Source organism: Plectropomus leopardus, chromosome 9 (genome assembly GCF_026936395.1).
Source record: "Plectropomus leopardus strain MGB_pleo_1.0 chromosome 9, ASM2693639v1, whole genome shotgun sequence".
NCBI classification, from domain to species: Eukaryota; Metazoa; Chordata; class Actinopteri; order Perciformes; family Serranidae; genus Plectropomus; species Plectropomus leopardus.
Genome location: NC_142184.1, coordinates 29,030,836 through 29,049,577, shown reverse-complemented (window position 1 = coordinate 29,049,577; position 18,742 = coordinate 29,030,836). Strand labels below are relative to the sequence as shown.

General features: G+C 40.1%; 1 protein-coding gene across 5 annotated transcripts in view; it reads left to right on the top strand.

Annotated features, from left to right (window-relative positions):
- mib2 (MIB E3 ubiquitin protein ligase 2) overlaps positions 1–18,742 on the top strand; it is a 57,335-nt gene that overhangs the window by 18,109 nt on the left and 20,484 nt on the right. For 4 of the 5 annotated variants that reach the window (XM_088082454.1, XM_088082453.1, XM_088082455.1 and 1 more), the window contains exons 4-12: positions 9,838–9,944; positions 11,287–11,481; positions 11,855–11,997; positions 13,214–13,321; positions 13,461–13,565; positions 14,820–14,982; positions 15,601–15,734; positions 17,011–17,159; positions 17,693–17,849. In XM_088082454.1, the coding sequence (XP_087938580.1) occupies positions 9,838–9,944; positions 11,287–11,481; positions 11,855–11,997; positions 13,214–13,321; positions 13,461–13,565; positions 14,820–14,982; positions 15,601–15,734; positions 17,011–17,159; positions 17,693–17,849 (1,261 nt within the window). Of the gene's footprint in view, positions 1–7,696; positions 8,018–9,837; positions 9,945–11,286; positions 11,482–11,854; positions 11,998–13,213; positions 13,322–13,460; positions 13,566–14,819; positions 14,983–15,600; positions 15,735–17,010; positions 17,160–17,692; positions 17,850–18,742 lie in introns of those variants that run through there. The other variant, XM_088082456.1, reaches the window with a different exon arrangement.

Here is an 18,742-nt window from a genome sequence, read left to right as displayed (position 1 = left end):
GCGTCATCCGTTACAATGTCTCTGTTGGACTAGCTTGCTCTGTTCAGATCCAGTTCCTCTCGCAGAGGTAAGACCTTAATAGTGCTGTTTCCTCCAATTAACTTTCATTAGTCTGGCGTCTGTCTACACAGGCCAGCGGGGCTTTTATAGCAATATCATCAGGTTTTCCACGTTTGGACATGTCTGTGGTCAGGATGTCTTCTCAATTACCTGGCCAGATATTACTAAGTTTTTATCCAAAAGACTGTATTTTCTTTAATTAATGGCTAGCCATGTCAGCTCAGGCAAACCACACTTGGCCTCGCTGTGGATGAATGTTGATTCCAAGTGTCCTACGTATCCAGATTAACTGGAGTGAGTTCTCCCTTCAGAATCCACTCTTCTGCATCAGTTCACAGTAAAGCTCCAAACCGCTTCAGGCACTGTCTGAATGTCAGCTGGATGGCCTGTTCTCGTTTTAACGAGGTGATATGTATGACCCAGATTTCTTCTATAGTTTGGCCTGGTCCAGGTCCAACACAGCTCCATCTATTTTCCTGCGCCTGCTGTCCAGTGAATGATACAAATAGGGGCGAGGATCAAAACTTGTTACTCTTGAGCTTCGATTTGATTAAATCTTCTCGTTAGCTATTTGGTGCAGAAGTGGTAGTGGTTACTATGTTTGTCTGAAGAGTTGATTCAGTTAGGATGAGAACAAAAGTGTATATCCATTAAAGCCATTATGTGTAGAATTAAGAACATTCTGACTTGGACTTTAACTTCGAACATAACAAATTCAAAATTTGCCATTAAAATGGCTTGTTTTTCAAAATCTTAAACCTGGTCATTACTTGAATCCAGTATCCTGCTGATTTTGTTCACCTTTCTGCTATTATTTTCTGCAATGACACACTTACTTGATTTGCCAAAAGTCCTTATTTAAGTCGTTTTGGATTTAGTTTTGAGTCCACATTTGATTATGGACCATTGTGACTCAGATGGTTGTGACTGAAATGGAGCTGCGCACCAATTTACAGATTCAGGCTTCAAGTGAAACTTGGCCTGCAGTTATCATTTAGCATTCTGACAGTAGTTGGAATCTCATTTCGTCTCCCACCTCAGTTTCTCTTCAGAAGTATTGATTTGTCATTGTAGGCCAAATGTTTGACTCAGCAGTGTCCTTCATTAAGGTGTTTTTTTTTGGTTGGAACAAACACCTCTATGTGACCCTCAGAGCAGGTCAAAACAGGTCACTGCCTTCCATCTGTTGACGCTGCATAAATACACACTCGTTTTCACTGTCAAGCACTTTTTTTTTTTTCTTTTTTTTTTTTTTACCTCATGTTTGTATTTTATTTGAGAAATCTTAATGAGTGCAATGATTTATAATAATTCACAGTATAGTACATTACAGTTTTAGGATACCTTAAATAAGGTCATCAGTTAATTGAAAGAGGATCAGATGTGTTGTGATAGTTGTTGACATTATTTGCCTTTGTGGATAAATGTATCATTCACGTCTTTAATATTATTTATTTGAATTTTATAGTAATCCCAAGCAACTTTGGTATGTAACATCTGATTGAGACAAATCAAAATCTAGAAAACTAAAACTAAGTCAAACATGTCACCCCTCTTTTAGGGTTAAGGCACCTTTATACCAGTGCAGTGTTGAGTAATATGTAATAATTATGACTTAATCGTACTGTAAGAATTTGCTTTTGTTTTGGTAGTCTTATACTGAAAGGATCTGTTTATTAGTTAAGTGCGTGACATTGGTTGAGATAGCATTAAAAGTAGAATGTTTATCAAATTTCTGCTGCACAGTGCATTTAGTTTTTTTTAGTTTTTTTTTTTTTGCTAAAGCCCTAATTTGATTTAAGCACTTATTTAAGATGAATCATTTAATTTTAAAATTAATTTACACCCTAATGTCTGATATAGAAAAATAATTTATATAAAACTCAAAAGATTAAGAATTAAAGACAACTGTAAGATATGGTGCAGGGTACATTTTTTTAAACGGATGAATATTGCATTTTATAATACTGCTATCCCTTTAATTCGTTTGACCAGTCTGAATGGATATGAGAAAATCTAGCTCCATTCAAGACGATTGTCCGCAGCACTTCTGAGGCCTGGCTCAGTTATTGCTTTCATGGAGATTATTTTTATTGAATCTAAAACATGAATAGTATATTGATATCCATGGCAGGCAGAGAAGACTGACTCTGACAAGGTCATTCAGCCAGCCATGTCAGTGCATTCTTTAAGCGTCACTGGTCATAGCTAAGTTCTGTCTAGTATTATGTATTTATGACTTTTTAGACACTGCTCAGGATGATAGTTTTGCGCGCATCATTTACCACTCTGTGTTCTGTATTTGCTCACTGAGAGCTGTGTCCTTTAGATGAACCTATTTCTGATTTGCCATATTTTATCATTCATAGATTGTTCTACACCACTATTTTCCAATCATTCATTTGTGTCCTATTTGCAATTACACACCCCACGGAGGTGATATTGAATGGAGTTTCAGCTTTACATATTTTGAAGAACAAGTTGATTTTCACACGAAGGTTGTACTGGAATGAAATTTGATCTACAGGTTTAATTTAATATTTCGAGCAGTAGTTGTTTTTTTTAGTTAGTGTGCTGTGCAGTGTACTTCTGAGGTCATTGGGTCCCCAGATTTTGCTGCTGAGTGAGCGCTCTGTACTTCAAGGCTGCTCTTTGGTACAGATAGCTCAGGACATGATGCAGTGGCTCAGAAGAGGAGAGATTTTGCACGATAAGGCTTAGATATTACATCATCTTCTGCCTTCTGATTAGGAGTTGTTAATATACAGCTGACGGCAACAAAATATGATACAGTCTCTGGCTTTTGTTTGATATCAAGTGTCGGCAAAAAAAAGTCACTGTCACATGGAATGTCCCGCTGAACCTCGTTCAAACTTTGAAATTTTATATGAAAAAAAAGAAGAAAAAAAAGATAGTCAAAAATTCATATTGAACAGCCAAATCGGATTCAACAGACATAATTCCGAGTTGGGTACCGCCCTAAAATCTGCAACATTTTTTGCTGACACTAGGAATCAAACATAAGCCAGACACTGTATTATATTAAGTTGCTGTAAGCTGTAAATTCACCACTCTTAAGCAGAGGGCATGTCCGACCCGGATCTGGAAAAGCCTTTCTTTCTCTGGGTAGCTGCCTCAGACTCACTCAGACTCACGCTGGGTCTGAATCTGCAGCTTCCTGTACCGAAGAGCAGCGTGAAATTGGAAAGCGCTCACTCTGCGGCTATATCTGGGAACCAAAATGTCTCCAGAAGTACACTGTAGCTTGACTGACAAAAAAATAATAAAGACCCCCAACTGCTCAACTTGAATGATCTCACTAGACTAAGGGGTCTCTGACTGATGATTTGAATCTTCTACTTTCAGGGGCCACATTTGTGTGATCATGTGCATGCATTTTGGATCAAATGTGAGTTTTTATGTTCCATTTAGGGATGTCCTGATCAGATCATTATCTGGCCAGATCAACTCAATTTTGAATTGATCAGTTATTTCGAGCACTCCCCTCCTTTGTTTACGCCCTCCGTCATGCAAGTGTTGTAATCAGATTTGCAGCAGATATTCTAGTTTTATTGTAATACTGCTACTCCAATAAGTAGAAAAGTTTTTCTTCATGTTCAACTGAAGCTGTTAAACCACTTTAAGTGGAAATGACATTTTTGTTGTTCATTTTGAGTGAACTAGTTTTACTACAGTGCTGAAACATGCACAATTGCGACAGATTTTAATTTGTTGTGACTGGGAATGTTAACGTTAAGCTATAAAACTACTTTGAAGTGGAATTGTGATTATATCACTCTTTTTTTGTGTTCTGTTCTTTTATTACAACTGTACACTTTGTGGATTTTAGAGCAGTTTCTGAAGGCACTTATTATTGCTTGTATACTTTGTTATTTTTATATATTTGGGGGGCTTTTATGGCCTTTATGTGATAGGACAGCAGGGGAGATGACAGGAAATGGGGGTGAGAGAGAGTGGGGATGACATGCAACAAAGGGCTGCCAGTGGGACTCGAACCCAGGGCAGCTGCAACGAGGACACATAACCTCCGAATATGGGGCACGCTCTACCAACTGAGCTGCCCTGCACCCCTTGAGAGCATTTTTTAAGATATTTTAATTTGTTTACTTTGTAAAAGTAAAATGAAGAACCCTTTCAGGAACTGTTTGGATGCAGACATTCTTTCTTGTATTGCATTGCAGAGCAATTATGCTGTGAAGCATATACACTGGATTGATTTTAATAACTTTAAAGTACTTCAAGTGTGCATTGTGCAGCTGTATTATCTAAATAAATAGTCACATCAGGACTCGGTATTGGCAGATACTCAAAATCAAATGACTCGGATCTGAATGGGGGGCAAAAAAACATTATCGACACATGCCTAATTCCATTGTTAATCGACTCTTGCATTTGCATCGGCTGTCACCACATTATCAGTGTCGAGCATATCCTGACTGTGGGTTGTGCTGGACAACAAAGAGAAGGAAGTCAAAAGAGAGATTTTTGATCAATACTTCCCTGCTCATCATATTACCATGAAATTATCCATTGATAACATTCAGTCTTTGTCGTCTCTCTCTTCATCCCCTTATCAAAGACATCTTTGCATAATCTCAGTAAAAATGGAGTTGGGATTGTCACCCAGCAAAGGGACAGCGTGTACAAGTGGGAGAACATCACATGAAAGTCACTTCTTTTTTCGTCAGATGAATGAAATAGAAGAGCAGTCGGGAGTTTGTGGCACTAAACACACAGTGCTTTATTTTCAGACCACACTGACCCATATTTCACTGACAGTGTTTCAAAAGACTAATTTATAATCTGGCAGTCATGGGACACATTTGGTATTTGTCTGGAAAGGCAAATTTAGCTTGGTTTCATAATGAGCGGGGATTCTTGTTGTGCCAGCAGTGATTTATGGGAGGAGACTGGGGTTTGGGCTTAACATAGTTAAGAGGGACACCTTTCATGTGGACCGAACATGTGTGAGGGTTTAATGATGATTTAAGCAGAGTGGATCTATTTGTACTTCATGGACATAGGCAGAAACTTTATTGGTGCCCCGAGGGGACAATGAGAAGCTGTCAACGCTGTAAAAACCGCTGCAGCTCAGTGACACTCGAGCCGCACCATCACAAACATGGTGTGAGACCTGAGCCGGATGTACTGTCCATGAGTGTTCCATTGTAATTACAACAGATTTAACTGGATTAGCATGCCGCATTCTCACGGCAGCATATGCGTGTACCATATGTTTACGAGGAGATGGTTGGTATGCAGCTGGTTAATCGGCTCTTCAACACACAAACAACACACACGCAGATCCAGGGAACATATCCGGTCAACTCAATGCCTAATCCTTTTCTTGCACATCAAGCTCTACCGCTCCACCTGACCTCCCCAATTCAGGTGGAGCAGCAGAAGTAGTAAAGTTAAAAGCAAAACCCCCACTGCTAGCCTGAAGAGTTTTTCCAGTGCTGTCTCTCGGAGTCAGAATTGTCTGGAATTTCAACCTGAATTTGGTTTTGCTTAGCTAACTGCAATTTCTATGCTCATTTCTTGCTCCAAAATGTATGTATGTCCATTGCAAACGTGTTCAAACTTCACTAGCCAGTCAATAGATTGCCATTGTTTTTTAGGCTGGAATAGTGAAGTAAATCTATCAGCTACTTGCATGTATTACCTGCATTTGACTTGTGGCTAGTATGTCAGTCTGAATTTGGGATGATAACAATTAATTGGTCAAAGGAATTTAATCAAACATGTGAAATCCAATCAGTTAATCCATAGATTGCTGTCAAAGCATATGCAATATGTTGCTGTGCGCTTTGATATTATTTTTCAAATAATGATTAATTGATTTATTGATCATTCGTTTTTACCAGTAATCAATTGTGGAAAGTAGATTCGAGAATAAAGGATCAAACGTTGTCGATGCAAAGTGAAAACATCAATACATATTGTCATTTTTAAGATACGCCTTTATTTTGAATTTTCCATGGCACGTTTCTCACCATTTTCATCCACGCAAACTTCCCTCCTAAGCACTTAAATAGAGCTCGCAGCCTTGCACCAGGCAGATAATGGTAAACATCCAAGAAAAAGATAATAAAGGTATTTACTAGGATGCATGGTATTAGATTTTTGGCCAATATCCATATTGATATCCATATCCAATATCCATATTGATTGATACATCCACTTTTCCTTCACCTAGTGATTATCAAGACTCTTCTATAGTGGAATTAACATCATACTATGCATACTCTTATTGTGATGGCCCACCAGCAGATGGAGACATAAAATACAATGCTTTTCAGTGTAAGTAATATTCATTCATAGTGAAAAATAAGAAAAATACTTCAACTTAGGGTTGATGTTTTGTACGTCTTCACTTTGTCAAAAAAAATGCTTTGCGATATCAGCAGAAATCAGCATGATGGCTGAATCCAATATTTCATTTTAAAGCCAATATCTGCTGATACTGATGACGTGCTAATATTGTTGTACATCCCTCATATTTACTGATGTCACCTCACATTGATTGCAGCCCCCTGAATCAAATAGAAATTGTATTGTGGAACACTTTATGATATCAGCAAGTACATCTTTTTTCCAGAGAATCAGTATAATGTCGTATGGTGATGAAACTTGTGATTTACATCCCAAGTGCCTAGTGCTAATTTTTGCACCCTGGTTTCAGTGCTTTGGTTGTTGAAGTGTAGATTGACACAAAGTCAAGCCATCATGCCACCCACAGCTGGTATTATCACACCAACTTTTTTCTGACAGACACCAATCTGATTTAAATTCTTATTTTCTGCTCCTGTTTTCAACAGTAAAACTAACCCTTGGCTGACTGTTGACCCAGCCGCTGTGTCAGTAGGTGCAAGTCTCTTGTCCTGATCCTGTCTGAGAGCAGAGGTGACATTTGGCTGAGCAGGATTAGAAATCTTGATCCCTTGAAGGAGCTGTTGTCTTTCTCAGAGCGGCAACACCGAGAATCCCTTCAGTCAGTCCTTCAAGTCTGAACTAAATCAGCTTTGTGTCATCAGGAAATTGGCACAGGTTGCTACATTCTCTCCGTAACCCTTAATACTACAAGTTCAATAAGTTTCTTACTATAGCCATGATTGTTAGGTGTTGCCATATATAGCCTGAATTCCTGGAAAGCCTCAAACACAGCAACGCAACTAATTTATTGCATTGAAGCAATGCATAAAAATGTATTTGTACAGACCCTATGTAATGTATGTACAGCATTTTCTTTTATCTTGTTTATCATATTTATATATATGAATATATATATAATTTTTTTTTAAGTGATCTTATTGCATTGTGAATATGTTGTGTATGGTACTTATATGTCTCTTTTATATCTTTTGTATGTATTGTCTTGCTCTTATCTGGACCATTGAGTCTGTAATAAAGTTTATTATTATTATTATTATACAGACACCAGGTAAGCACGCTCATGCTCTATGCTTTGCCCTGAGGTGGCCTGCTTTCTGATGGCTCTGCTGTCCAGGGATTAGGCTCAAAGCTCTGTTTACAGATGCACTCTTGTCAGCCACAGACCTGTCCAAGCCCAGTCCCACGCTGAGATTTACTGTTAGTTGGCTCTGAGAGCCAAATGTACTGCTGTTTCCTGCCACAGTGCCCAGGAACCTGGAAAATCTGGTCACTGATGGGGGATGAAGTTATCCAAGGCTAACTTTAAGCAATACCCTGGCGCTAGAGAAACATGCAGGAGCAGCAAAGTCTCGTTTAGGCTCCCTGAGGACGACAGCTCTCACAAGGCTCTTTCTCTTTTGATCAAACTGGATTTTATATGACTTTGAGTAAATCCAAAAAGCTGTTTGGTTTAAATGGAAGCCGGGGTGTGATCTCGTCAAGAAAGTATGGGAATAGGCAGCTCCTTTGCGCCAAGATCTGATCAAATCTTTACCATAAGGTATGTCAGATTTTGAAGTTATGACAGTCTCTGTGTCTGAATCTGTATTTGCACTTGATGCATAGAAATGTTTTTTTTTATGGTTTTTTTTTTACACTTTCTAGAAAAATACTTTGTCTTAAATAGGGTAGATCGAACTTATTTCTTGACCACTTGTGGAAGAGCTACCACAGATGAGACATTGTTAAGCAAACTAAGCCATCTGTCAGGCAGCTGACATACATACTGTAAATATCAGGAGCACGGGATGGCTTTAGACAGGTAGCACCGTGCTAATAATAGGAAAAGAAGACGGCTGATTCTTGTGTCAAAACATTCTTAAAGGGTTTTGTAGGTTTTTATGAGGTAGGAAATGTATTTAACATGCTAGGATACATGTTATGTATTTTGGCACAAAATGTTTAATGTAAACAAAACCAAGCTCACGTACACAAAATCTCTACAAGATACTTTGTTGTCTGTTGAAAGGAGATCACAGCAGCTTGTTTTGTTTAAACTCAATATACAGTAGCCATTTTTTTCTGATACATTAACGGGTTAGGTTTTTATCTAAGTGTCCTTCTCAAACAGTATTGTGTGTTCTTCAGTAAATCCTTTAAGTTGCACAGGATTAATCTGTTGAATTTGGTTCCGTCCATCTGTCAATGGACTTTCTAGTTATCGGGATTTGGTATGACAACAGTATTTCGTTGAATCTGACTTATGGTTCAGACACAAAACTTCTGTGGGTTTGGCAGCAGATATAGCCCATGTCTATTGTCATCAAGGATTTTTTTTTCCTTCATAACTTGCATTTCATAAGCTTGATTATCAATCACGAACATTTTTGACAGATGTATAAACCTTAAAAACTGCAATCCCTTATCATGACCAATTTATATAGGGATGCACCGATTTATCAGCTGAGCTTCGGTAACGGCATTGTTGACTGCCATTGACCTACGGCACATAAGCTGTCATTCACCGAAGGCAGTTGCTAATGTTTTCCATTGTGTCACATCGATATTTCGCACAGGTTAAAAAGCAGAGCTCCCATCGTCCTAGAAGTCAAACAGAGATCTTCTCTGGATGACTTTGTGACGTAAAGACGCAGTAAATTCACCATCATAGTGTCAGAGGGAGCACCTGGTTTTGTTCCTGATAAAGTTACATTGTGAACAAAAAAAATTGTTAACACTAGCTGTGTTGCAGCAGGCAGTGGCCAAAACTAACGGAGGTTGCATTGAGTTACATTATTATGACAAACCCCAGGGTGTAACATACACACTATTCCTCTGTTTTTTTGCAAGAAAGTTAAATAAATACCATTTTTTGAAGGAGAAATGTGTAGATGTTTTACAGCAATTTAAAATATATATTGCAGAAAAAAAGTTTTTTAATTAGAAAAGAATGTGTTTTTAATGGTTCTTCAGTAAATTTGTATGTTTTAACTGGATTTCATTTATAATGAAGATTTCTTTGTTTCCCTGGTACAAAAAGGGGGATTAATAACACAGAGACTTAAATAACAACAGCAAAAAACATCCTAATTGGGAGAATTGCTATTTTAAGCATCAGTATTGGCTCAGAATTTCACAAGGGGTGCATCCCTAATAATGAAGTAAATGTATTTGCTCATAACTATTATAATACTGCGTCTTTTCCGTATTTTGTGGCTTTTCGGGGTGTGTGTCTGCCTTGGCTGGTCACAGATTCAAAGCTTGGTTTTTATTATGCATACTTCGCGGCCAGGTTTTGTAGATTTCATATCAAGCCTTAATGTTGTCTGAAATGGTCTGTAGAGCACTTTGCTCAGCTGTGTCTCCATGATCTTATCACAGAGTGAGCTTGGCACCGAGGCAGAACCTCCCACGGATCATCCTCAAAGGAATCTTCCAGGGGGTTAAAGTGGTTCGTGGACCTGACTGGGATTGGGGCAACCAAGACGGTGAGTGCTGTGTGTGGGGGGAATGTTCTTAACCACTAACTCGACACTGCAAGCTCAGCAGGCCCCCTACCTTCTTAAAGCATGGAGCTGTACCTCTTCAAAGCATTTCACCATCCACAACCCATAATAACATTTTAACCTCACGTCTCATTAACCCGCAAAATGTCGTGTTAGTATGTGTCTGTGTGCATTTATGTTGCCAGTGACTCATCTGTCTGTTCCACAGATGTGCCTGTCTGTGAGTGTCTTTACACAGTCCCTGTGCCATAACATTTGTCTTCTTTGTTTTTCTTTTTCCAGCCCAGTGTAGTGGCATAAACTGAGAAGCCCCTTCACTTAAAATATAGTCTATGGTGCACATTTTGAGCTTTTGGTTTCCATGATTATCTGCAGTTTTATAATATGTGTCGAACTACGAGTCTACACTGCTGTTTTGAAAAAAATGTGCTCTCTTTCAGAAGCAGACAGCTTGCATTGGCAGATGTTTGAAATAGTTCAAATGATAATTGAAAGCAATCTTCCACGTTAGTGGGCAAAATTAAAGCCCCTGAGTGTTCCCTCTGGGGAAAGCGGGAATGCTAATACGTCTTTATGTTTTCTGGTCTGGGGTCATCGTTGTCTCTGAGAATAGCATCACTCCCTTTTCTGGGCTGGAGCGAATGAGTCAAAATGTCCTTTTGGTGTCTTTGAAATCAATGCCCCGGGGTTTGGTTAAGTCACTCATCAGGCTTGAATGGTGTATGCGGTAAGCGCATACGGGGAGCTCTGAGCATGCTCAGAAACCCCCAGCCCGCCATGTCGTGTCACGGGTCACTGGTTTAGCTAGTGTGGTTAGGCACTGAGGCAGCTTGATGACTTTACTGGCTTGACAAGAGTTTATTTACATCATAAAACCTGATGTCAAGATCTGAAACCACAATGTGAAACATTCTATTGTTTTATGGTGTTTCTTTTTTTTTTTTTATTGGTCGTTTTTTTGTCTTTGAATCAAGAATGGAGCATTTTGTTTTCTCAGTTTGATTCATAGAGAAACTAGGACTGAGCTGGCTCTAGAAAATGGAAGTGAATGACACTATTCAGCTTATGTCTCTATAGGGAAATTGTTTCTCACACACCTCTGTGTCCTCATCTCATTTATGTCATGTTTATATTGTGCTTGTCAAATCTGACTGTGCACATTTTTCTCTTGATGAAAAACATGCCAAACTCTGTTCCTTTTATCTAACATCTTTTCTTTCTAAGCTGAATTTTCTTTCATGCTTTTATCTCGCCCCTTCTCCCACACACTGATGCATTATTGTTTCTTGCATATTTGTGTGTGTGTGTATTTATGTGTGTGTAGGCGGGGAGGGTAAGGTTGGGAAGGTAGTGGACATTCGCGGCTGGGACACAGAGTCTGGTCGCAGCGTGGCCAGCGTCACCTGGTCTAATGGCACCACCAATGTCTACCGAATGGGCCACAAGGGCAAGGTAGACCTCAAATACGTGTCTGATGGCCAAGGAGGCTTCTATTACAAGGACCACCTACCAAAGCTCGGTAAGACAGACAGAATTCTATTTCGAAGTTTGCTCTAAGTCATTTATTTCTCATTTGTTTAAGGGAGTAAACCGTGCATATTTGACAGTTAATAGCCTTCAAAAACTGGATTCTAGTCTGTCACTACTTACAGATAAATAAAGGTCAGCTCTCCTCTTCATCTTTAACCTATAAATAATTTCTTTGTCATATAGGAATTGGCATTCAAAAACATACTAGGCGTTATTGTAATGTTTTTTGGTATTATTGCACGACAGTTTAAAACACGAGTTTAAATATGAATGTCTGCAGAAAATGTGCTGACTCTAAACTGTTGCTGGTGCTTGCTTTGGAAAACCCTCATGAGTGTCCAACATTAACACCTGTCCATCAGGGGAGCACGCAGAGCTGCAGCGCCAGGAGAGTGCTGACGGCCACTCCTTCCAGCAGGGCGACAAGGTCAAGTGTCTCTTGGAGGTGGACATCCTGCGACAGATGCAGGAGGGCCACGGAGGGTGGAACCCCAAAATGGCTGAGGTATTAAAGTCTTACACTCTGCCAGAAAGACGAATCACAAAGGTCCAAACATATTAAAGGAGCTTTATTGGATATTCAGAACATTAACATAGCAGCTTACCAGTATTTGCTATTGTTATGGCCCAGACAAATAAGGGAAGCACACCCAAGGAATAAATTAAAAATGGGAATTTTATTTAATAAAGTTTGTTTTTTTTAATGTTATGAATGCCAAAGCTTACAAAAGGATGCTTACAGGAAAACCTACTGCCAAATAAACTTAAATAATGCAAAAATTACATTAACTGTACAGAAAAGTGAAAAGAGTTCCTGTACACTGTCCTACTAATTGCAATAAACTTTATTTAAATATGAAGAGTTTAGGCCTTAGATGTTTATCTTTACTATACAGAAAAGAAAAAGACTTCCAAAGATAACATAACATGGGGCCGTGGAAAATGCGGAACATTGAGACAATGTCTGGCTACTGGAGCTGCAACAGCAATGTTCAGGTATATATTGGAGTAATGGTGCCTGAGCAGAGAATGAAGTCATGCTCTCTCTCTGTATGTTGTATTCGGAGCTTCTCTGTCCTTTGCTGTGGTAGACAGTCCAGCTGCACACACATTTTAGTGCATTGCTGCCACTCTGCATTGTTCTTATATGGCAGTTACCACTGATATTAAGACAGTGCTGTTGCAGAAAAGTAGCACTCACCCTCCGTTTTCCCCCCAGGACACAATGTTAGCTATCTTAGTATTGCTGTCGTTGTTAGCAATATTCAAGCAGTTAGCATTGTAGCCACCTCAGCCAACTCCATGTTGAGAGCTGTGTGTAGACAACCTCTGAGTCAAAGATGCACTCTGATTACCGTACAGAGCTTCTTTAAAAACAGACGGTTTTACATAACTCCCTATCGAGTTCCTCTGTAATGTAGAAGTTCCAAGTGAACTTCACTTGTTTTTTTTTCAGACAAGTTGCAATGACCTATTTGTACTTTGCCCATTGTATGTACTCTTTATGTTTTAGATAAACATGGCCTCACAGACAAAACACCAGGTCTCCCGAGCTTGCTGTACAGAATATTTATATAGGTGGCTCAGATGGACGTTAGCGTGCAACAGAGTGAAAGGAAACAGAGCATTCAACTCTCAAATCACAGCTGCTAAAGGGAACATTAAGGTCACAGCATTGCAGAGGGAGAACCCTGGGTGACACAGCCTATTTGTGTTCTCAGTACATTTGCCGGATCGGGACTGTTCATAGAATCACTGACCGAGGAGATGTCAGAGTCCAGTACAGCAACAACATCCGCTGGACTTTCCATCCTGGGGCTCTCACCAAGGTAGGATCTCACTGTAAGATGTCACATGGGACAGAACTTCACTTTAAACGCGAGCGTAGTTGGATTATCACTATTTTTTTTATCAGTTTGGTAGGCTAGGAATTTTTTTTAATTATTTGTCCATCATTTTGTCCACTAGGTGAACACGTTTGGAGTTGGCGAACTTGTAAGAGTGTTGGAGGACATCGAGAGTGTGAAGAGACTGCAGGCCGGCCATGGGGAGTGGACAGACAGCATGGCTCCTGTATGCTCATTTAGCCTGATAATAGCTGTTAGACTGATCATACTTACTCTTCATGGTATTTCAGCTATAGTTATAAAGACTGAATTAATGCCATACTGAGGCAGGGGTGTGGACTAGAGATCTTCAAGGGTCCAAAATAACGCACCTGAACCCTAATTAGGAAATTTGTTCCAAAATAAAAATGGTCATTATTTTTTTTAAACATGTATTTGCCGGACCCATTTTTGCCCGAGTTATTACAGACCTGACCTGTTGCATGTCCAAGAGGAGAGAGACGTCTGGGGTTAATGTCTACTTTTAAAGTGGACACAAAGTCTGAATATGTCTCCATTCTTTGATTGTTTATATTCCTTTAGTTGGTAAGGCACCAATCAAAATAATAATCAAAAGGGCTTCTCTTAAATTAATCAAATTTTGCATATTGTTGGGCACACTATCCCTCTTACCAGTGCTCAGCTTTAAACTTGCTGGTGCTTCTGATCAATTCTTTTATTTTTTTTAACTTTTGCTCTTGTAATCTGATCGTAAGTAAGCCTGATCATCACGTAATCAATAATAAGAAACAGACCTGAGACCCAACCTGGACTCGCTTGACCATAATAAAATATGGACCTGAACTTGTACAGGTTCTGATTCAGTTTCTAGGGTCCAGGTAGATTTGTGAAGAACTCGAAGAACATGAATCTATAAACTAAGGTCACGAAAATTTTGAAATTCAATTGACAATATCAAAAAAACAAATTGTAACTCGACTTGGACCTTCACACCAGTAACTGCAATTTTCAAGTTTCAAGTCCTAAACGAAGTCCCCTAATTAAAGTCTTGATAAAGGCCTTGCATATGTTGATGTGCAGCTTGTATTGGGATGTAATAACTTGAAACTTCTAAAACAATGACTTTGCCTCACCTCTGTATTCTGGCATCTTCAGGTTACCTCCCTGTCTGTCTGATGTTAACTTCATTACTTGCTAAAGTAAAGCCTTTATTTGGCAGACCTTCCTCTGATTTAAAAGTGACCTACTTCCTGAAAATTGGGTGTACATCAGGAACTCACCAAATTTAGAGCCACTTCTCCAAATGGGGCCTGGTTATTTTTCCTAAAATGAAAGAAGCACTGAATTCATTCCTCAAAAAAATAATGAATAGTTCCTGGTGGATTAGTTCTGGTCTTTATCTCTTTACTTGTCCTCTCCAAAAAGGCACTTTTTCACCAATCCACACCACATCCACCTTACTCACCGTTTTTTTTCCTAGGTGCTTGGCCAGGCGGGGAAGGTGTTGAAAGTGTATGCAGATGGTGACCTACGGGTGGCGTTTGGAGGCCAGACGTGGACGTTCAACCCAGCGTGCCTCTCGGCCCAGACCGTGGAGGTGGACGCCAACCTCATGACGGCCGAGAACCCCAACGAATCTGGAAGTAAGGCCTCTGCCGGGACGAGGGGGCTCATCGCTAACACTTCAGCTCCAGCTTCTGCATGCACTCATTCTCCCCCCCCCCGCCCTCATTCCAGCAGCTCTGCCTGTTTTCACATCCAGGCTGCAACTACGGCATTCATGGCCACAGTTGCGCTTGCTTTTTGCAGCAGTGTGTGTAATATGTGTCATTTCTTGAAAATGTTCTTCACTATATCATGTCATGATCCTGCATGTTGACAGCGAGAAGCTTTGGCAGCACAGCGGACATTTATCATCATGTCAGAAGTTCCCAGCAGTCTCTCAGTCATGACTAAATCTGTTCTGTGCATGTGCTCACCTCAGCAGCCGGGAGCTTGTGTGAGTTTGTGGATGTGTGTGTGGTCAGATTGCACTGCATGAAGGGGCATTTTGACTCATTCATGTGGTTTTGCATTTACCGCAGCTTTGACAAACCCATTAACCCATTTGTCTGCTATTTTAGCTCTCTGGAAGGCTTTGCGACACCATTTCTAATCATATTAGACTCATTAAGCTAAATGAATCCTTTTGTCTCTCTTGTCTGTCCCCTTTTCACAACCTCCCCTCCCCTCCATCTCCAACTGCCTGCGTCTCTGTTCAGGTACTGTCATCTCAGTGTTGGAGAAGCTGCTGTCTCAGTCCACAGAGCAGGACAATCCCAGCCGGCTGGTCATTGAGGCAGCACACGGCAGTGCCAACAAAGTGCGGGAGTTGGTGCAGAAGTATCCTGACAAGGTTAGTGCAGCACTCCTTCTCTTTGCTGCAGTCCGCTGCCCGTTCCAAGAGCTCTTTCCACCACGACACCAAGACAGGGGGTGGGGGAAGTTAAGGGCCAGAGTGACTTAGTGAACCAGATAAGGCAAAGGACACACCAAACACAGTCTGTCTGATGAAGCTAATGACTCTGGACTATCCAGATTTTCACACACCACTCTAATATCTTTCAAAACTATTGATGCAGCACAGCACTGGGGCAGAGCATTTTTCTTCCCCCTTCGCCTTAATGGATATAGTACTGTATATGAATCAAACATGGTTTATGCTGTAAACTATATGTTACTCTCTCATTAACACACATATTTAATGAAGAGAACTGTGAGGAATTACATGAGATATATGAGATACGTTAATAAACTGAAATTTATTCTCAGAATTTCATGGCGTTGCTTTGGTCAAGAGAAGACACTCTAAGACTGATTATTAAATCCAGCTTGGGAGAGCAAGAGAATGATCAGGGATCGAACCAAAATTAGTTACTCACCCTGCATTACGATGACTTTGTGAAGGAAACTGTATTTATACACTCATGCCAGTTACAAGGCATCATTTTTTTCCGGATGTCCATCCCATTCTTATGAATGTGATATCCCAAGAAAGCTGCGAGGGAATTTCTTCAAATTTGGCACAAACATCCACTTGGACTCAACAATGAATTGATTTGTTTTTGTTGGTCACAGGTCAAAGGTCAAGGTCATTGTGATCTGGTTTGTCTCATTCTCGTGACTGCAGTTTCTCAAGAAGACGTAAATGGAATCTGAAAGCCATAAAAACACAAAATCTATTTTAGATTTTCTATTTTTAAATGACAGTCGCAAACCAAAAGACTTAAGTGAAAACCACCACATCTCCTTAAAACCGAAATACTAGAACCAGAGTCTGGTTAGAGTGTGTGAGTGTGTATTTGCAGTTTAAGGTCAATGGTAATTCAGCTAAAATTAATGGTGCTAACTCGAGTCAGCCTACAGAATACAACACATTATATTTAATGTTACATATGACTTACACATATGCATTACATAATGTAACTCAAGGACTTTTTTTGTTACGTCCTTGACTACAGTTCTACTTGGTGATGACTCCACTACTTATTAGGATTATGTATCAAGTGTGTGACGAACGTGGTTGTAGTTCATGCTCAGATTATTTCCAGGCAGTCTACATTCAGCTCTGTTAGCGTCCAGGCCACCAACCCGTTCTAATGTATCTCCAACCACGTTTGTGTCCCTGGCAGGTGGATATAAAGAACCAGGGCAAGACTGCACTGCAGGTTGCTGCTCACCAAGGCCACATGGAGGTGGTGAAGGCCCTGCTGCAGGCCAACAGCTCCATCGAGGTCAAGGATGAAGACGGAGACACGGCATTGCACTACACTGCCTTTGGGTAAGGAAGCAATCGCAGTTTTCGTGCACACATTTAAGTGCACAATAGTACAGAGCGAGAGCACTTGAGTTCACAAGAAGATACAGCCCTGCTCCTTTTGACTGGCAGATGTACCACAGAGCTCTCATTCCTAATGTTTCCTTGTAGCCTGATAATCCATTCACAGAAGCGACAGCATTAAAGTGTTGCCTAATCAGCCAGCTCTATCTCCTCCTCCTCTCGCCACAGTAACACATTCTCAGGAAGTCGACGTTCAACAAAATCTCCTCGGGAATTCATACTTGTCGAAAATAACTTCGTCGGCTTGCAGCAGTGGCGCATCAGGCAAACAAAATGACAGAGTTTAAAAAGAATGACATTTGGGTAATTTAGCATGCAACCCTTCAGCAGAGGGTTTTCAGAACAAGCTTTTGAGATGTTCATTGGAAGTAGAGCTGGAAAATCTTGAAAAGCGCTGTTTAATCACTCGACAGGAATGATGATCAATCTGTTTACATGTCTTTTTTTTTTGTTTATGATGTCTTTCCATTCAGTAACCAGGCAGAGATCACACGGCTGCTGTTGAGCAAGGGGGCAAATGTTAACCTCCTGAACAACTCCATGTGCACGGCGCTCCACATTGCAGTCAACAAGGGCTTCACTGACGTGGTGCGAGTGCTGACCGAGCATTCGGCTGACGTCAATCTCCAGGTGAGAGGGCCGAAGCTGCCTCATACCTCAGATTGCTCTACAAACCCAAGTGAACGTGTTTGTGTATTTAATTCTTCGTCATTTTTCTCATTTTTTTTCTTCCCCACATATTATTTATCTACATTAACTGATTTATTATTTGGTATAAAGACCAAGTGAAAACTGTGCTGGGGCAGTTTTAGTAGCATTTAATACCACTGGTTATGTAGGTGTGAAATGATTAGCCATTTGCTCACACTTTGTCATGTGTGATAAGAGATGGGAATCACACAGTTCACCCAGTTCATAGTTTGGTTTGACATCTGTGCTAAAATGGCCTGAGGAGTGTCTCTAGTCTTTGTGTACAATAATACATGTACCGCACAAATACACATTTATAGAAAAACAATTTCAGAACAAATAAAACAAACTAAATACCTTGTGTCCTAAAACCTGGAGATGAGTTAGCTATTAGCACTCCCGTTTCCCTCATCTTGAAATCAGTGGGTTTTTTAAAAGGGTTTTTGGTTAGATGCCTGAAATAAGGTCTGTGGTGAGCAAACGCTAAACACACTTTCACATTTTGTTCTTGCAAAGGTCTAAAATATAAGTCAGTAAATAACCCACTCATGAATTTTGAATCTTTTATGTGTCATAAAAAAGGCAGGATACAGAGTGTCATCAAGACGACTGTGACTTTTCAGCAGGAGTCGTCACCTACATGCGTCTAAGGGCCAGAATTTTTCTTGTCAGACACTGTGAGGGCCAGATGCTCTCGTAAAATGAAATGAAATAATATAATGCTTTCGATTTTAACAGTGAATATTAAAGGCTTCTGTTAGTAAACTTAATTTCCCTTTTGGGGTTAAAGTGCAAGCTGCAAACTTGTCTTTTCCAATGAAGGCTGCAGTAAT